The sequence below is a fragment of the Elephantulus edwardii genome, unplaced genomic scaffold (assembly GCF_000299155.1).
Source record: "Elephantulus edwardii isolate Elephantulus edwardi_28Jun2011 unplaced genomic scaffold, EleEdw1.0 scaffold00223, whole genome shotgun sequence".
Taxonomy (NCBI): domain Eukaryota; kingdom Metazoa; phylum Chordata; class Mammalia; order Macroscelidea; family Macroscelididae; genus Elephantulus; species Elephantulus edwardii.
This window is the reverse complement of record NW_006399973.1, coordinates 1,784,777-1,802,284: the sequence shown is the minus strand read 5'-3', so window position 1 is coordinate 1,802,284 and position 17,508 is coordinate 1,784,777. Positions and strand designations below refer to the sequence as shown.

At 36.6% G+C, this 17,508-nt stretch overlaps 1 protein-coding gene across 1 annotated transcript in view; it reads left to right on the top strand.

The window, feature by feature from the left end:
- The window catches only part of KIDINS220 (kinase D-interacting substrate, 220kDa), a 130,040-nt gene that overhangs the window by 17,134 nt on the left and 95,398 nt on the right, over positions 1-17,508 (top strand). Inside the window, exons 3-6 of the mRNA XM_006898195.1 lie at positions 1,096-1,194; positions 7,670-7,768; positions 8,612-8,710; positions 16,343-16,441. Of these exons, the coding sequence (XP_006898257.1) occupies positions 1,096-1,194; positions 7,670-7,768; positions 8,612-8,710; positions 16,343-16,441 (396 nt within the window). The remainder of the gene's footprint in view (positions 1-1,095; positions 1,195-7,669; positions 7,769-8,611; positions 8,711-16,342; positions 16,442-17,508) is intronic.

The following is a 17,508-nucleotide window of genomic DNA, read 5'->3' as shown; positions in this document are numbered from 1 at the left end:
TTCACCATCCATCCTGATGCTGCCAATTGGTCCAGTGGTGAGAATCTTTGTCGTCTTGACATTGAGCCTCAATCCATATTGTAGGCTGCAGTCCTTGACACTCTGCAGTAGGCGCTTCAGGTCCAAACAGATGTAGTTCCTTCTAATATCAATTCAAGTTATTAATCAATACTTTTTCTTGTCTTTTTTTTAAATGAAAGTTTACAGAGACTTTGGATTTCCATTTATACATTCTTGTACACTTTCCTCCCTACACATCCCTCCATCCAGTTTGCTTTTATTAATTAATATTCCAAGAGTCTTATATTTCCTCTCATTTTCCAGGAATTATTTTAGAAGTGACACAGTTAAATATTTTCTTTAAATTGATTGGAAAAAAAATTGAATGAGCATTTGAATTAAATTGTACTCATGAATAAAAGAGTGAGATACCTATATTCTTTATTTAAAACGTTAAGGAGCAAGACGCTACACTGCAACCCCAGAGGTACGCGGTTCAAATCCACCAGATGTTCTGCTGGAGAAGGAGGGGGCAATCTCCTCCTGTAGCAGTCAGATCTGATTTGACGGTACACATAAAAATAATACAATAAAAGTTAAAAAACCAAAAAACAAAAAACAAAAAAAAAAAGTTAAGGAGAACAAGTTCTTTATCACATAATTTCTAAACTCATTGTATCTGTTCACTATAGTTAAGTGACCTGTGAATATGCTCTTATTTCTGATTATAGACTCTTTAATTTTAACTTATTGTAATGGTTGCCAGCCACAGAGATTGGCTTTAAGGTTTTCACAGTCATCTTTCTCCCCCACCCCCTTTTTGGAAAAAAAAACCAAAACCACTATATAACGTGATTAGACATCCAGTGAAAGGACTGAACGGACAGTGTGGAACCATTTTGTACTGTCAGAAGGAATACACGCCACAGATACTTTCTTACAGGAACTTGTGCTTTACTGTTACAGTAGTTTAGTGTGATTCAGATCATGTCAACTTGGTATGATCATTTGGTATGTAAATTCATATTTAATTTTCTTTACTTGAAATGTTATTGTTGACTCTGAAGTAATAACTTTTCTTTATGTGTGTTCAAGGATAACTGGACAGCACTTATATCAGCATCAAAGGAAGGGCATGTGCATATTGTGGAAGAACTACTCAGAAGTGGGGTTAATTTGGAGCACCGAGATATGGTATGTGCGTGTCTGACGGTATCTTATTAATTAGCTAAAATATTATTAATGATTCTATGTGTGTGAAACTTTGTATTTTGAAGTGTGAGATGATATTACAATGTAGTTAGGACATGAGACTAGATACTGAAATGACTGACTCTAAGCAGTGTTTTAAAAGCCAATGATATAATAAATCTTTTAAAGATTATTCTTGGATAAACTTATTTCAGAGTTTGAAATTCTAAAGTTTGTTAAATAACTTGTTACTTTTCAATGTATGTCAGTGTTTTTGAACTTTGGAAAAACATGTTTTCTTTAGATACATTTTAAGATTATAATTTTAAAAAACTCCTCAGCTGTTTGAAGTAATAATTTCCAAGGTGCTATTTGTAAATTCATTTAAATATGTAATTCTGTCCAGACATGCTATTATCTATGTACATACACATTATATGTTTAGAAAGTTAAAATTCTTAATTATCATTTATCACTTTTTCACCTTAACCTTAACCTTTTGGTTAAAGCAGTAGAGTTAGAAAAAAGGGATGGTTTCGGATGCTTTTATTCTGTAAAATTTCTATCCTTTTAAATAGTTTCTTTCCTTTTTCCCACTTTTAAAATTATCTGCCTTCATGTAGGAAGTATATATTCATTACTTAGTGATGACTTGTTTTATAAAATACAAGTGTCTGATTTTTTTTAAAAACTGTAGCTTTCTATTATTTTGTATTAGAATGGCATATTATAATTTAGTAGTCACACTTATGTTATATATAGTTTCAAAACTTTGCAAAGTATGTGATATACTCATTTTAATAGGAAGATACAGAAAACTTTATCCTCTTAGAAGAAACTGAAATATACTGCAGTAGAAGTCTTGTATAAAAATTATCAAGAATTATGGAATAATTCACAGCACACAGAAGCAGTGATTTTTACCATTATTACCTAACTTGGGAGGGACTGGAGAGCATTATGCTAAGTGAACTAACTCAGTCCCTTAAGGACAAATACTGTATAAGACCATTATTGTAGAGTAAGTATGAGGATCCAGGGAGGGGAAACAGAGGGATGAAGATGTACAGGGGGAGGGGAGATTAATCATGGGGTTGTAAAATTTGATGAAGACGGGTCAGGGAATTGGAAGAATCTGTTCTGGAAAACAATGTATTCTAATTTTGTGAATAAACTAATATAATAATAATAAAAATTAGCAAGAATTTACGATTTTGGAGTTTGGAGAGAAGATAATGATGTTAATCACCTGGGTAAAAGATAAGACATTCTTACCTTGTTGGTAGATGAAGTGGAAAGGCAATATAATTCTGGTTATCAGTATTTGGTGAAAAGAGCCATACTAGATCAGATGGATTAATAATACCAGACAACTATGAATTGCTGATATTAATCACCAGTGAGTAGGAACTGACTCAGCAGCTGACCCTCTGGTGGGTTTCTGAGGCAGTACACCACATAGGAGGAGATTATCTATCCTTCTGCCATGGAACAGCTGGTAGATTTTAACTACCAGAGCGACTCAGCCTTTGAGATAGCAGTGCAGCTGACTACAGACTTTACCACCAGAGACTACTAAGAGACAAATTGCATTGAGAAAGTCAGATGTCAAGAACCTCTCCAGAGTACTGAGGCACAACGATGTCAGGCTAGAGACTAAGGTGCGCTTGATTTCAGCCATAGTCTTTGCAGTTGCGTGCTATGTGTCAGAGAGCTGGACAGTGACTAGGAATGATAGAGAATTGATGCCTTTGAGCCGAGGTACTGGAGAAGAGTCTTGGGTGGACTGGTAGGAGAACAAACGGGTTCATCCTGGAGAGGGTGAAACCAGGCTGCTCCTTGGAGGCAAGGATTCTAAAGCTTTGTTTGACATACTTTGGGCACGTTGCAAGGAGGGACCTGTCCTTAGAGAGGGACATCATGTTGGGGAGGGTGGAGGGACAGCGTAGGAGAGAAAGACCCTCGATGAGATGGATCGACTCAGTGATTGGGGTAATAGGAGTAGGTGTGTTGGATACAGTGAGGTTGTCACAGAATAGAGCAGGGTTTAGGGCTCTTGTACATAGCATTGCTATGAGTTGCAAGTGACTCAACGGCGCATAACGACAACAATATGCCCAAAGGATCTAAGGAACATACTGGTTACACTTCTTCCAAGACAAATTTGCTTGTTCTTTTGGCAGCGCATGGTATATACAATACTCTTCTCCAATAGAGTAATTCAAAGGTATCAATTTTGTTTCAGTCTTTCTTATACATTGTCCATCATTTAAATGCATAGGAAGCAATTGAAAATGTCATGGCTTGGATCAAGTACACTTTAGTCTTTAAACTGGCACCATTGCTCTTTAACACTTTAACAAACTCCTTGACAGTATATTTCCCCAGTACAACACATCTTTTGATTTTTTTACCTCCTGTACCATGGATGTTGATTATGGATACAATCCACATCCATGAGAAAAATGGAAATCCCAGGACATTTAATTGTGCTCGTGTGAAATCCAAGGCATGGTTTAAACTCCATGAGTTCCTTTTTTCCACCTTCCTTCATAATCAAACATTCCCATTGGCTCTCACCAGACCAAAAACACCCATCTGAGAGTATTCTACTGTTTCCTCAATCTCCAACCGAATTTTAAAACCAAGTCATGTTTTAAACTCGATGAGCTCCTTCATTCCACATTTTGGTCTTGTTTTGTTATATTTTGGAGGAACATACTTCTAAATCATACAGCACTCTTACATCAGTTTGCTGTACTGAGGTAATCTGGGTTTGCTGTGATGCCGAGCCTTATGCCATTTGGGAGTCAGATGCCCTTACGGTTACCCATGGTGGACAGTGTTTGGTGTAGCTTCCAGTTTAAGACAGGTTTTGGAAGCAGGAATGGCATCCACTTCCTAAACCACATGCTTATGGAAACTCGGTATAGAAAGACTTCAGGTCTTTTGTTCATAGGGTCAGTATGTGTTGTCATTGACCCGATGGCAATCAACAACAATCTCAAAGGATAGGGGGCTCTGGTGGCTTAGTGGTAAAGAATTGTACTGCCAACCCAAAGGTATGTGGTTCAAATCCACCAGCTGCTCCATAGACAAAAGATGGACATTTTCTTCCTTTGCCGCTGAAAATCCACGAGAGGTCAGCTCTGGTTTGGTTCCGATTCAGTGGTACACAACAGTTACAACAATCTCAAATGAATGGTTGAGCTAACTACCAAGTTGTAAAGGAAGGCAGAGTCCCTGGAATTAGAATAAGAGTAGATAAGGGAACATTGGGGGGTTGTGAGTGGTGGAGTGTGTCCCCTAGAGCTCAGGTCAGTGGTCAGGAGGCCTACAGAGAATTATTTTTTTTTTCTTGTGAGAAACTGGTGGGCACTAAACAGAAGAAGTTATTGAAATACAAGCTAGGCTTTAAAGTATGTTATCTTCTAATGTTTTAATTTTGTGAACTTGGACATTTTTTCCCCATCAAGGTTAAATATTTATGCCATATGTTCATGCCTAGGAGACATTGTAAGTTGGAGTCATGATTTAAATAAAACTTCTGGGCAAGTGTTTTAAAATGTTGATGCTTATAAAAATTGATAAAATTATAAAAATTTATCGAAATCCTAGAATGCTTCCTTTTTATGATCTTGATGTTTTTTAAGAGGACTTTTTTTATGTGCAGTTGAGTCGAGTATGACTCATAGTGACCCTGTGAACAACAGATCTGAACCCCATCCTGTCCTGCATCATCTTCATTGTCTCCAGCGTCCTTGAACCTGTTGGTACAATGAAGAGGACTAGGCAGGTGCCCACCAGCAGAGTCAGGTGGTTTATAGAATGCTCTATAATTTAGGTTTGTCTTTTGTCTCTCATGATTATGTGCAGATTGTACATTACTGAGATGATGCCTCAGAGATAATATTCCCTCTTAGCACATCTTGTTGCTATGTGCTGTCGAGTTGGAGCTGACTGATTGCTGACTCTCCAGTGGGCTTTCAGAGGCTGTAAATCACGTGAGCTGAGACCGCCTATATTTCTCCCATAGATTTGAACCACGTGCCTTTGGATTGGCAGTACAATTCCTTAGCAGTGGGCCATCTGGGGTCCCTATCACTAGGCCATCAGAGCGCCCTCTGATAGAAAGTACAAAGTGTCAGTAGATGTATTTACTGCTGATATTTCTTTGATCTTTTTGCTAAATGGTATATGACTGAATTCTCTACTGTAAAGTTTCTTTTTAAAAAATTTACATTTATTATATTTTTATATGAATGAAAATTTACAAATAATATTAGTTTTTCATTCATTTTGTTTTATAACATTATGATTAATATAATTGCAATATCTGATCAACCTCTTATTGTGTTAGTTACCACCCAGTGTAAAAGTACTTTTTGTAATTATGATTTATTTTGTGAAAAATGCTTTGAGGTTATGCAGATAGCCTGTTTCTGCTTAGACTTTCAGTCATCATACTCATTTTAGCATTCATCCATAAATCTTATCTACAGTAGATATGTTGTTGTTATTGTGTACTGTCAAGTACTGACCCATAGCTGACCCTCAAGTGGGTTTTCAGAGGCTGTTAATTACACAGAAGGAGATTGCCCACCCTTCTCCCGAGGAGCAGCCAGTGGCCTTGAACTACGTGCCTTCGGGATTGCAGCCAGAGCAGCATCTTTTTTTGTGGCAATTTTGTATTTTCCTTATTCTTTCTACATTTGTTAAGTGGAACTCTTCTCTAAGGAAGAGTAAGCTTTTCTGTGTATTTGTTTGTAGTTTCAGAATTGCTAAACCCTATCCTGTGAAGAACACATTTACCCAATAATACAGTATTTGTGTGTATTTCTTTTTGTATTTGTTGATGTGTTAGGTGCATAGAGTTGAGTACCACAGTGACCCCGGGAACAACCGATCTGAACTTGATCCAGTCATGTGCTATCCTCACCGTCTCTGATACATTTGAGCCTGTGATGTAGTCATCATGTCCGTCCATCTCATTGGGAGTCTTCCTCTCTTTCACTGACCTTCCACTCTTCCAAGGATGATGTCCCTTTCTAAAGAATGATATCTCCTGTCCTAGCAACATGCATAAAGTATGAGAGACGGAGCTTTGCCATCCTTGCCTCCAGGGAGCGCTCTGGCTGCACCTTCTCCAAGATATACCTTTTTGTTCTTTGGCTATCCATGGGATATTTATTTTGTCTTTTCCATTATATTATTTAGTAGAAATAACTTTTTCAATGTTACTTAGGCTAGCTTCTAAGCAATTATATGATTATGTGGTTCATTGTAATATAGTTAGTTTGCCCTGGTCTTTATTCTGTCTTCTCCATGACCTAGCTGATTTTTTAAAAATATAAATAAAATTCTATACTGTTGAGTTCACTTCATGTGGCATGCAGTTCTATTGGTTTTTGACAAAGGCATAGTTTTTATACCCACCATGACATATCCTTAGTAAACATCTTTTTCACTTCAACACATCTCTTATGCTGCATCTTTATAAAAATAATCCCTCTATGTACTTTCCATTCTTGGCCACCACTGGTCTGTTTTCACTCTGTGTAGTTTTTTGCCTTTTCCAGATTAATTTAACTCTAAACTTAGGGAGCTCAGTCTGGTTTTTAAAAATCTTTTTTAAGATGATATTTATATTTTTATGAGATTTATAGTTTCAGAACTAAATATGAACTTATTCAGGTACTAATTTTAAAGGGAGGTCTGGTAGCTTGGTGGTAAGGAGTTGTGCCAGAGGCAGATGGTTCAAATTTACCAGCCACCCCATGGGAGAAAGAAGTACAATCTCCTCCCATTTAGTTTACTGCCTCTGAACAGCCATTGGAGGGTGAGCTATATGGGTTGGTTCTGACTTGACAGTCCACAGCAAAACTAACTTTAAAAGAAAACACACATATATTCCTTAGTATGCTTTGGTCTCCTATTGAATTGTATTATAACTAAATAGAAAAATGTTTCTATAATTTAAAAATTACTTATTCATATTTGATCTTTTCTTCTCAGGACATTGCCTTAGCACCCTCCCTTACTTAACACAAGGTGCTATAATGATCTGATAGTTAAAAGAATGTGTTTAAATACAGGAATTAAACTTAATTAAACAGATCCCTCTCTGGTAATAATCTAGACTCATCCAACGAAGAGAACTCTAGAGATAGAAATTTTTCTCAAAAAATTTGATAAAGTAAGTTATGGATTTGAAAGAGTTAATTTTGAGTATTTCCTAGTTTGATTTTGGCATGTATTGCAAACTGTAGAGTCATCATTTGCCGAATTCAGAGATTGTAATTTATTTCAAACACTGTTGTATATTTTTCTCGTGGTTTGGAGTATTTGCAACCCCATAGTATTGCCTTCATAAAGCTATGGTTTTATAAAGACTATTCCCAGGAAGAACTTCACCAGTGACTTTTTAAATGCTTGATAAAAATGTAAAGTTTTCTCTTTTGCTCCTTCTTTTCCTTAGGGAGGCTGGACAGCCCTCATGTGGGCATGCTATAAAGGCCGCACCGATGTCGTAGAGTTGCTTCTTTCTCATGGTGCCAATCCAAGTGTCACTGGTCTGGTAAGAGTTATCAAAAATCCATTTATAGTGTTAGGGGTTACGTTATCTTAGGAAACACTTAACTAAGTGTTTTGACTTTACAGTAGATAGATGGTATCTGCTTTTCAGGAAAGATAATGACATAAAATCTAATTTGAAAACACCATAATGAGAAATGACTTTCTCAAACTAAGTATATGTCTCAAATTCATTAGTATAAAAGCAACTTCTAGGGCTTGTAATGTTAACTATAACTATATAACATTTCAAAAGGAAAGGTTTGAATCCTTAATTATTTTATGTGGCAATGCATTCTTAATCTGTCCTTTAAAGAGAAGGAGATACCAGTCTTAAGTATTTTCCAAATGATATGCCATTTTTCTGTGTATTCTGAAAAATGTGATGAGATCATTATGTGTAATAGCCTGTCCAGGCTGAATAATGAGAGGCTTTTATTCAGGTTAATGGAAGAGGGCTGGATAGGAAAGATTTGACATTCGTTATAGTGTTTTTATCTGTTAGCTAATCACATTATGTATGTTAAATTTATGAAGATAGATTTGTTTATAATATATATTTCTTTAAAATAGAGCACATCCTTAATTGCCATTGATGAGTGATGAGTATTTGGTGTCTTTAAAGTGGAAAATGGTCTATAACTTATTTTTTTTTGTTGTTGCTAGTTATTTTGTATTATTACCTTTAATGTTTGCATAGTTATACATCTACAAATATTAGCCTAACAGATTTTCTTTCTCCCTCCTCTGTTCCTTTCTCCCCTTGCCTTCACTCCTCTCTCTACCCACCCTGACCTCCCTTTCTCCCTGCCTGGGTCCCTAACTACTTACCTATCTTTCCCAGCAGTATAGTGTTTACCCAATCATTTGGGCAGCAGGAAGAGGCCATGCTGATATAGTGTATCTTTTACTGCAAAATGGTGCTAAAGTCAACTGCTCTGATAAGGTAGGTCTGATATCACAAGTACAGTACATACTCTCTTCACCCAGTGTATCTGAATTTATAAACATTTTCATGTAATCTTGGGGAACTTCCCTCATGTATCTTATGCATTTTATATAGCTAAACATCTCATAGAGAGTGCCCTTGTACATATTTTGTTTTAATATCCTTCCAGGTTTGGGGTGTCTCTGTGTGTGTGTGTATGGTTCACCAAGAAAATAAACAGAGATCAAGGACTCCCTTGTAGCCGTCACATCCTTTTTTTTTCTATTTTAACTGGTCATCTTATTTAATTGCTGTTAACTTTTTCTGTATTATTGCTGTAAAGGTCTTCCAAAAATTGAAGTTTGATTTTCTTTTTCTTGTGTTTAAAATCCGAAATTATATTTCTCTGATATGATTCACGAAAATAGGCCTTGCCTCTCTTTTTTTACCCTTCCCCCTACTACTTGTGTCCTAACATGCCTTGCATGTGGCCTTTCAAATAACTTGTGGCTTTTGAATCCCTCTTTTCTTAGCCCTTCCATGCCTTTGAATGTGTACCAGGCCTTTGAATGTGAACAATGCCCTCCTCCTTTTTTCCTTAACTTCAGTTCATCCTTTAGACTCAGCTTGTTAGTGATCATCTCCAGAAATATCTTAATATTTTATTTTTGTCTTTCCATTGTCCTCTCATTTAACACATATTGGGATTACAGTATTCTTTCTTGCTTTGAAAGAATTTTGATGGCTTCCACTAGTCAAGTTTGGCTCCAGCCTATATTCCTAGGTTTGTTTCTTGCTTCTCCTCTTCATATGTTGTTAGTGCATACCATCAAGTTGGAACTGACTCACAGTTGACCTTCCAATGGGTTTTCAGAGGCAGTAAATCGCACAAGAGGAGAGTGCCCATCTTTCTCTTATAGAGCAGGTAGTGGATTTGAACTGCATATCTTTGGGTTGGCAGCACAGTTCCTTACAAGGCACTTTTAGGTATATCGAATTGCCTAAAATGGCCCCTAATTTTTATGGATTTCTGTGACTAAGTCTTTGTTTATTCTGTTCATTGTGCTTAGTAGTCTTTTTAAATCATTATTTTTATTCAGTTGTGTACCCCCAAAAAATATGCTCAAATACTAAACCCTCTCTTATTTGTCAGTGTGATCCTGTTTGGAAGATGGATGACATTGGAAATAGGGTCTTGACTCTACCCACCCTTCTCAATTTATAGCTAAGAATTGTCTTTACTATCTTCTCTGCTGGATAAATTTATATGTGTTTTTCAAAACTCAATTGAGGTGTTACTTTCTTTGCCAACCCTCCTTAACTTACCTAGTCAACTTAAGTGTCTCTTATCAATGTATTTACTCTCCTTTTTTCTTCTATTAATGTACCTAGCAGATTGCGTTATAGTGATAGACTTACTAAGTATCTTGTTTACCACTGACTATAAGGTTCATGAAGGCAAAGAATGCTCTTTTTAAATTTATTTTTTATGTTTTGTACTTCATTTCCGTTTCCTGCTTTTGAACTTAACACATTGTGAGTTACCTTCTTTTTTCAAATGAATAACTATTTAATTAAATATAAGAAAATAGTTATAGCTTAGACATTTTGTTGGCTCTTGGAATAGACTTTAAGTATAAATTTCTTTGACTGAGGAGGACTTGAAGTGCTTGTTGTAGAAGGTCAAGGTCTGTAGTCTTCAATATGGATTGAAACTCAACATCAAGAAGACAAAGATTCTCACCACTGGGCCAGTTGGCAGCACCGTGATAGATGGAGAAGAGATTGAGGTTGTTAACAATTTCAGCTTGCTTGGCTCCACAATCAGAACTTTTGGCACGAGCAGTCAGGAAATCAAAAGATGAATTGCATTGGGAAAAGCTGCTGTCAGGGACCCTCCAAAGTGCTGAAAAGCAATGATGTCATTCTAGAGACTAAGGTGTGCCTGATCCAGGCCATGGTCTTCGCAGTTACTTGCCCTGTGCATCAGAGTGCTGGGCAATGACTAAGGATGGCAGAAGAAGAATTGATGTATTTGAGTGTGGTGATGTAGAAGAGTCCTAAATATACCATGGGCCTCCAAGAAAACTAATGAAGTGTGTCTTCGAGAGGGTGAAACCAACTTCTCCTTGAGTCTAGGATTTTGAAGCTCTGTCTGACATATGCTGTGCACTTGGCCAGAAGGCACCAGTCCTTGGAGAAGGACATTATGCTTGGAAGTGTGGAGGGACAGCACAGAAGAGGAAGACCCAGGATGAGATGGATTGATACAGTAACTGGGACAGTGGGCGTAGGTGTGTTGGAGTCAGTGAGACTGGCTCAGGACAGGGCAGGGCAGGCTTCAGAGCTGTTGTACATAAAGGTCACTATGAGTTTCAGGTGACTCTATGGCACCTAACTACACAACAAAGCAATATTGCTTACCCTGATAAAGGTGTTGAAAGGCTTCCATATCTTGACCTTCATGGTGGTTAAACAGGTAAGTGTTGTTGTTGTTGTGTACCACAGAGTCAGAACCGACCCATAGCTGACCTTCCTGCTGGTTTTCAAAGGCAATTAATTGCATCAGAGGAGATTGTTCATCCTTCTCCCATGGAGCAGCTGGTGGATTCCAGCCGCGTGCCTTTGGGATTGCAGTGCAGCTCCTTGCTACTAGACCACCAGAACTCCTTATATATGCATATATAGAAAGTTAGTAATACACTTAAGATTTCAAGTACTTTATAACATTGTCTTATTGATGTTATCCCTCATTTTAAACAGTAATGCACAATACTATTATATAATGGATAATGAAAACTTTAAGAAAAATATTACAGATACGTATAATGCGAAGTTTGACAACATTATGTTTGGAATAATTTGATAGGCTGTCTTCTTCTTCAGATTCACACTCACTTATTCCTGTCAAATCAGAACCAATTCATAGCTGACCCTCTAGTGAGTTTTCAGAGGCTATAAGTTGCAAGGGAGGAGATTGCCCATCTTTCTTCCATGAATCAGCTGATGGATTTGAACCATCAGAGAAGAGCCACCTTCAGATTAGCAGTACAACTTCCCATACACACTAGAGTTCTCCATGTTCAGATTAATGAGGTTTTATTTTATTGCCTAAAATAGATGAAATTCCAGCTTGATGTTTCTAAAGTCACATTTTTTAGTATTGGAGATATTTTTAATGTTAGCTTATAAAAATGTGTACTTTGACAGAGAAGGCCATCAGAATCCGACACTATTATAATACCTATTTATTACTTTTAAGCAATTTCAGAAAATGTTTAATACCCCTTGTTTGCAGTGCTTAATATCTGTACTTAATACAGAAGGTACACAAAGAAAGAAGCAGTTATTCTTAGTTAGAGGAGAGGAAAAAACACAAAATATAAAGGATAACAGTGGAGTGATTTAAGAATTTAGAGATGAGAGGATTTACTGAACAGCCAGTAAAGATTTAACTGAAACACTGAGATTTTATCTCGACTTTGAAGAAAGGGTAGAACTTAAATTAATAGAAATAAGGTGATGACACTGAATTAGGCACACAGGAGAATGAAGACAGAAGGCGCTAGAGCAGGGAGGGATTCACATGGCTTGTTGAGGTAGCGGGTGGAGTGGTGTGGAGAGGAGTGTGAGGGAGGACACTGTAGCAGGATATGGAACCACCTAGAGAGAGGTTTCACATCAAGGCATGTGGATATCTATCCTGTTGTTGTTATCTGCTGTCAAGTTGATTATAACTCATAGCAACTCTGTGAACAACAGATTTGAATCTTGCCCTAGTCTTTCAATCTCCGATCATTGTTATAATCCCTGTGTTAGTCTGTGTTGTTGAGGTTCTTCCTCTCTTTATCTGACCCTCCACCTTTCCCAGAATGGTATCTTTTTCTAAGGGCTGGCTCCTCCTGACAACATGCTCAAAGTAGGTTTTTTTAAAAACATAATTGGCAACTTTACATATGAACCTTGTCACATGAATCACACAGAAGTGAAATCAACTCTGACAGTTGAAAGAGGCATCTGAGAAGTATCTTCAATTAAGATACAGGCAGAGGCTTGTCATGGAATAATCAGTTGTGTATATACAAGTTCAGAGTGACGCTGAAGAGTGTAAAAACAAATCCAGTAGTGCCACAGTATGACCTTGAATACATCTTGCCAGAGTTTAAGACAACAGATTTGGTGCACTGAGCACTAATGACTAAAAGTCAGGAGTTGTGAGATAACATCAAGAACATTACATTTGAAGAAAGTGAAATATTATTAAAAGGCAAAAAGGAAGACACCAAATAAATCTCACAGAAACTCTGAAACTTGTTCTAAGTATAGAGTATCCAAAGCAGTGAGAAGAAATGATGAAAGAAAAGAGCTTTATTAAAGGGCAGCTTAAGAAGACAAAGTTTTATGATACAAAGACCTCGAATTAGAAAACTAAAAGGTAAGAAAATGCACCAGCATTTCTCAAACTGAGAAGATTGAAAAGATTGAAGCCTTGTGTTACACAAGACTAAAGGATTCCATGAATAAAATAATTTGATGGGTCACAAGAAGATGAAAGGAATAGAGAAAGTTGTTTTACCAAAAAGAATCTGTCATCACTCAGCTATTTCTTTTTTTTTCTTTTTTTTTCTATATTTTATTAATTTTCATAAACATTTACAGAGATTTTGGGTTTCCATTCATTCACCGTTGCACTATTCTCTCTACCCTCCTCCCAGTTTGTTCTTGTCCAAATGCCACAGTGCTTGTCAAAGCCAGTTCTGATTAATCTTCTTTGTCAGTGTGTCCTTTGCCATTCCCTATCACTCCTCCCTGAGAGAGACTTCACCCTGAGTCATAAGGAAAAGGGGATGGCGTATTCTCTTAGCTACTTCCTGCTGAAAAGGGACGCTGTGGGTTTCAGGGTGAAGATCTTCTCTCTCTACTCTAAAGGGCCCCTTTGGCAGTAGGAAACACATAGACTATTATGGAGATTGATTTTGGGATTTAGATACACTCTTATTGATTGTGCTTGGCTGTACATGTTCATATCCTTGAAGATGTATCATGGGGGTGTTGCAACCTAGAAGACATAAATTTGACTAACAAGTTATAAGTACATGAGTCAAAAATTATGGAAAAGTAAAAGAAAGGATTCTTTCTTTGTTTTACAAACCGTCCCCCAGGTCCCCTCCACCATGTAGCCCTTGCTCTAGACTCCTGTGATGACAGAAATACCTAGTCATATATCTCTTTTAAACAGTTTTCTCCCTCCTCTGTTTCAGTGCAGTATACATTATTGAACCCATCTTACTCAGTCTCTCCCTAACCCCAAGGACAGTCCCATTCTACAGCAGTGGCATCATGTAATATTTGTCCTTTTGTGACTGGGATATTTCACTCAGCATAATGTTCTCCAGATCACTCAGCTATTTCAGGAGGTCAGCATATGATCAAGAATTACTGCTATGAAGGAATGACTAGTACTAAAGGGACTGGCCAAGAAAGGCTCTAGAAATTTATGAAATACACTTGAGATACACAGACACTGGAAGTGCTTACTATGTCCGCAAATTTGGAGGAAATGCCAAGAAATTCGGAAGCTGGTGAAGAGCCTGGAAGCGATCCATATTTGTGCTTGTCACAAGAAAGGCAACCTAGTAGCATTGTTAATATCAAATGCCAGCAAGATTTTGCTGAAGGTAATTGAACACTTACTGCAGCCACTCATCAGTATGCAACTGCTGGACATTCAAACCCTGTTTACTAGAGGATATTATTGGTAAGGCCACTTGGGTCTTGACTGACAGAGAATACCAGAATAATGTTTACCTGTATTTTATCAACTATATTGACTGTGAAATATAACAAATTAGGTGTAACATTAAAAAAATAATTTGAATTCCATAGCATTTAATTGTGTTCATGTAGAATTTATACATGGATCGAGAGGCAGTCTTTCCAGCAGAACAAGGCGGTTCAGAATTAGAGAAGATGTGGGAAGGTTATGTTCTTTCTCATTACTTATTAAATAGGTATAGTGAACAAATCTGAAAATCTATACATGAAAAACTGTGACATAATTTGAAGAAGACGCATTAATAATTTGTAATCTACATACGATAAAACACTGCTTGGTACAAAAGAAGACATCTTGAAGCATTTACCGATCTTCAGCAGTAGTGCCTTCAGTTGTACAGCCTTCTTCACCTGAAAGAAGAAATATAATCCTCAAAACTGGCCCAGTAAACAACATCGTGATATGTAAAGAAGAAATTGAAGTTTTCAGTAATTTCTTTCTCCATGGAGCTGCAATCAATGTCCATGTAATCATACAGGAATTGAACAATATATTGCAATAGGCAAATCTACAGAAGACCACTAACGTTTTAAAAAGCTAAGATGTCTGTCCTAAGTAATGATCTTCTAATTTTCTTGAAGTCTTTATTGTGATTTGAATGAAAATTTACAGAGCAGGTTGGTCTTGAGAGTTTTCTCTAAGTTTATCAGACCAGTGAGCATGATTTTTATTTCTTTCACATTTTTCTCCTCTTCCATTCAGCTCTCTATTGTGATTGCTTTTGGAACAGTCAGCAGTGGTAGCTGGGGCACCATCATTTCTTACAGTGTCACGACCAAGGGGTTTTTTCTTCACTTCCTCTTTTCTCTCAGTGGGGAGACTAATAGTTGTACCTTGGCTTCTGGCAAGAGTAAGACCCCAGTCATTACTCTGACATAACAGAGTGTATGTACATTTTTACGTATAGACTGTGTTGTGCCAGTTGGCTTTGATTTCCATCCAGACTATAGTCCTGGAGGCCCTAAAGCACAGCATCTCCTTCCCTCAAATTGTTTAGTTATACTGAGGGGAAAACCTAACTCATTGCTGTTGAGTCAGAACTGACTCATAGCTGACCTTCCAGTGAGTTTTTCGAGACTAAATTGTGTGAAAGGGGACTGCCCATCTTTCTCCTGCAGATCTGCTGTGGGTTTAATCCACCACATGAAAGACACCTTTGGGTTAGCAGTATAACTCCCTGTAGATTAAGTCACCAGAGCTCCCCCGTGGCTAAGAGATTTACATACATCTGCCCTCTATTTGTTCTATTTTGTACATGGATATTGATAGAACAGGCAGATTTGTCTGTAGAAATAGCACCTGTCAAAGCCCAAGCTAGGTATAGCTATTGCTGAAGCATCTATAGGTCTTATTCTACCTTTTAGTAATTTTATGCTTTTGAAGCTGTTAATTAACCTTTCAAGACCTCAGTTTCCTTATCAGTGAAAATGTAATAATAATTATGATAAAAATAAAGATATATTAACCATGTACTTAGAGTTAGGTTTGTTACTTAGTTATTAGTATTTCTTTTTAAAGGCAGACAATTGTCCTTTAATTCTCTGTAGTAGAAGATGAGAAGAAATGAAAGTTTGCAATATTATATTGAAAACTAGGAGTACAATGGTAAAGTTACTATGTATTATAAAAGTGAAATAAATTTTATCAAAGACAGTTCATGCCAAATGAGGAAATTTGATTTATGTAAGTGTAGAATTACAATTGGTGTAAACAATTAAGAATTAAGAATCCTCAAGGTTATTTTCATGAAAATTCATTTGTGTCTTTGAGTGTATCTCTAATAATAATTTTAAATTTGCCATTTGTTTTGGTAGTATGGAACCACTCCTTTGGTTTGGGCTGCAAGAAAGGGTCATTTAGAATGTGTGAAACATTTATTGACCATGGGAGCTGATGTTGATCAAGAAGGAGCTGTAAGTATCTTATATTTTAATTCTGGTACTAGAGATATGGTTTTCATATTAAAGAGATTTTGTTTAGTATGTCCCTAGAAAGATTTCTTTACACTTTTAGATGATATTTGAAAGAACAAGCATTGCCTATTATCATGAAAAATAGACTATAATGTAAATAGTCTACATTATAAATGTGCACTTTTTAGAGATATATTGTTTAATGCCCTTCAGTTGTGACATTAAGAGTAATTCCCTAAAGAATAACTTCAGTTATTTTAGTATAGCTGAATATTCTTTCATCAAATTATTCTAAGTACTTTTAATAGTTTAAGAAAAGTTATGCTATATTTATCTTTAGTATTAGTATAAACTGACTATGCATGGTAGAGTTTCTAATGACCTAGTGGAAAGGAGCTGTGCTGCAATCCTTAAAGCATATGGTTCGAATCCATCAGCTGCTCTGTAAAAGGAGGATGGACAGTCTTCTCTTGTGTGTTTTACTGTCTCTGAAAACTCACTGGAGGGTCAACTATGGGTTGGTTCTTATTCCACGACATGCAGCTACAGCAGCATGCATGATAAATTAGGACTTCAAATCTTTAAAAACAAAGTCAATTTGGACGTAATTGGCATTTATTTAAGAGTAGTGGGTCCTGTGAGCCACAGTGAGAAACATTACTCAGAGAAATAGGGTGTACCAATTTATTTCTTTTAATATGCTTTTTTTCCCCTCCGAAGTGTACTTCAGTTTCCAGATACAGGCTGTAAATATATTTGATCAAATTTAACCTTAGCTCTTTCATGGTTTTGGGTATAGTTTTAAAAATTTTAATTTTTAATTGTTAATAGCATATACATATACAATTGATTAGATAAACTTAAGTATTTCTATATGATACAAATATTGGAACTTTGCTATAGCATACTTATTCATGCTCAGTTTGTTGGTGTCATTGGTGGTGTTGATGCCTTTGAAATTTTCATTTCCTCACATTTGTGAATAAAGACAACTTTATTTCTTTCTTTTCAAAAAGATAAACATACATTGTTTCAAAAAATTATTGAAAGCCTAGAATAAAGCAACA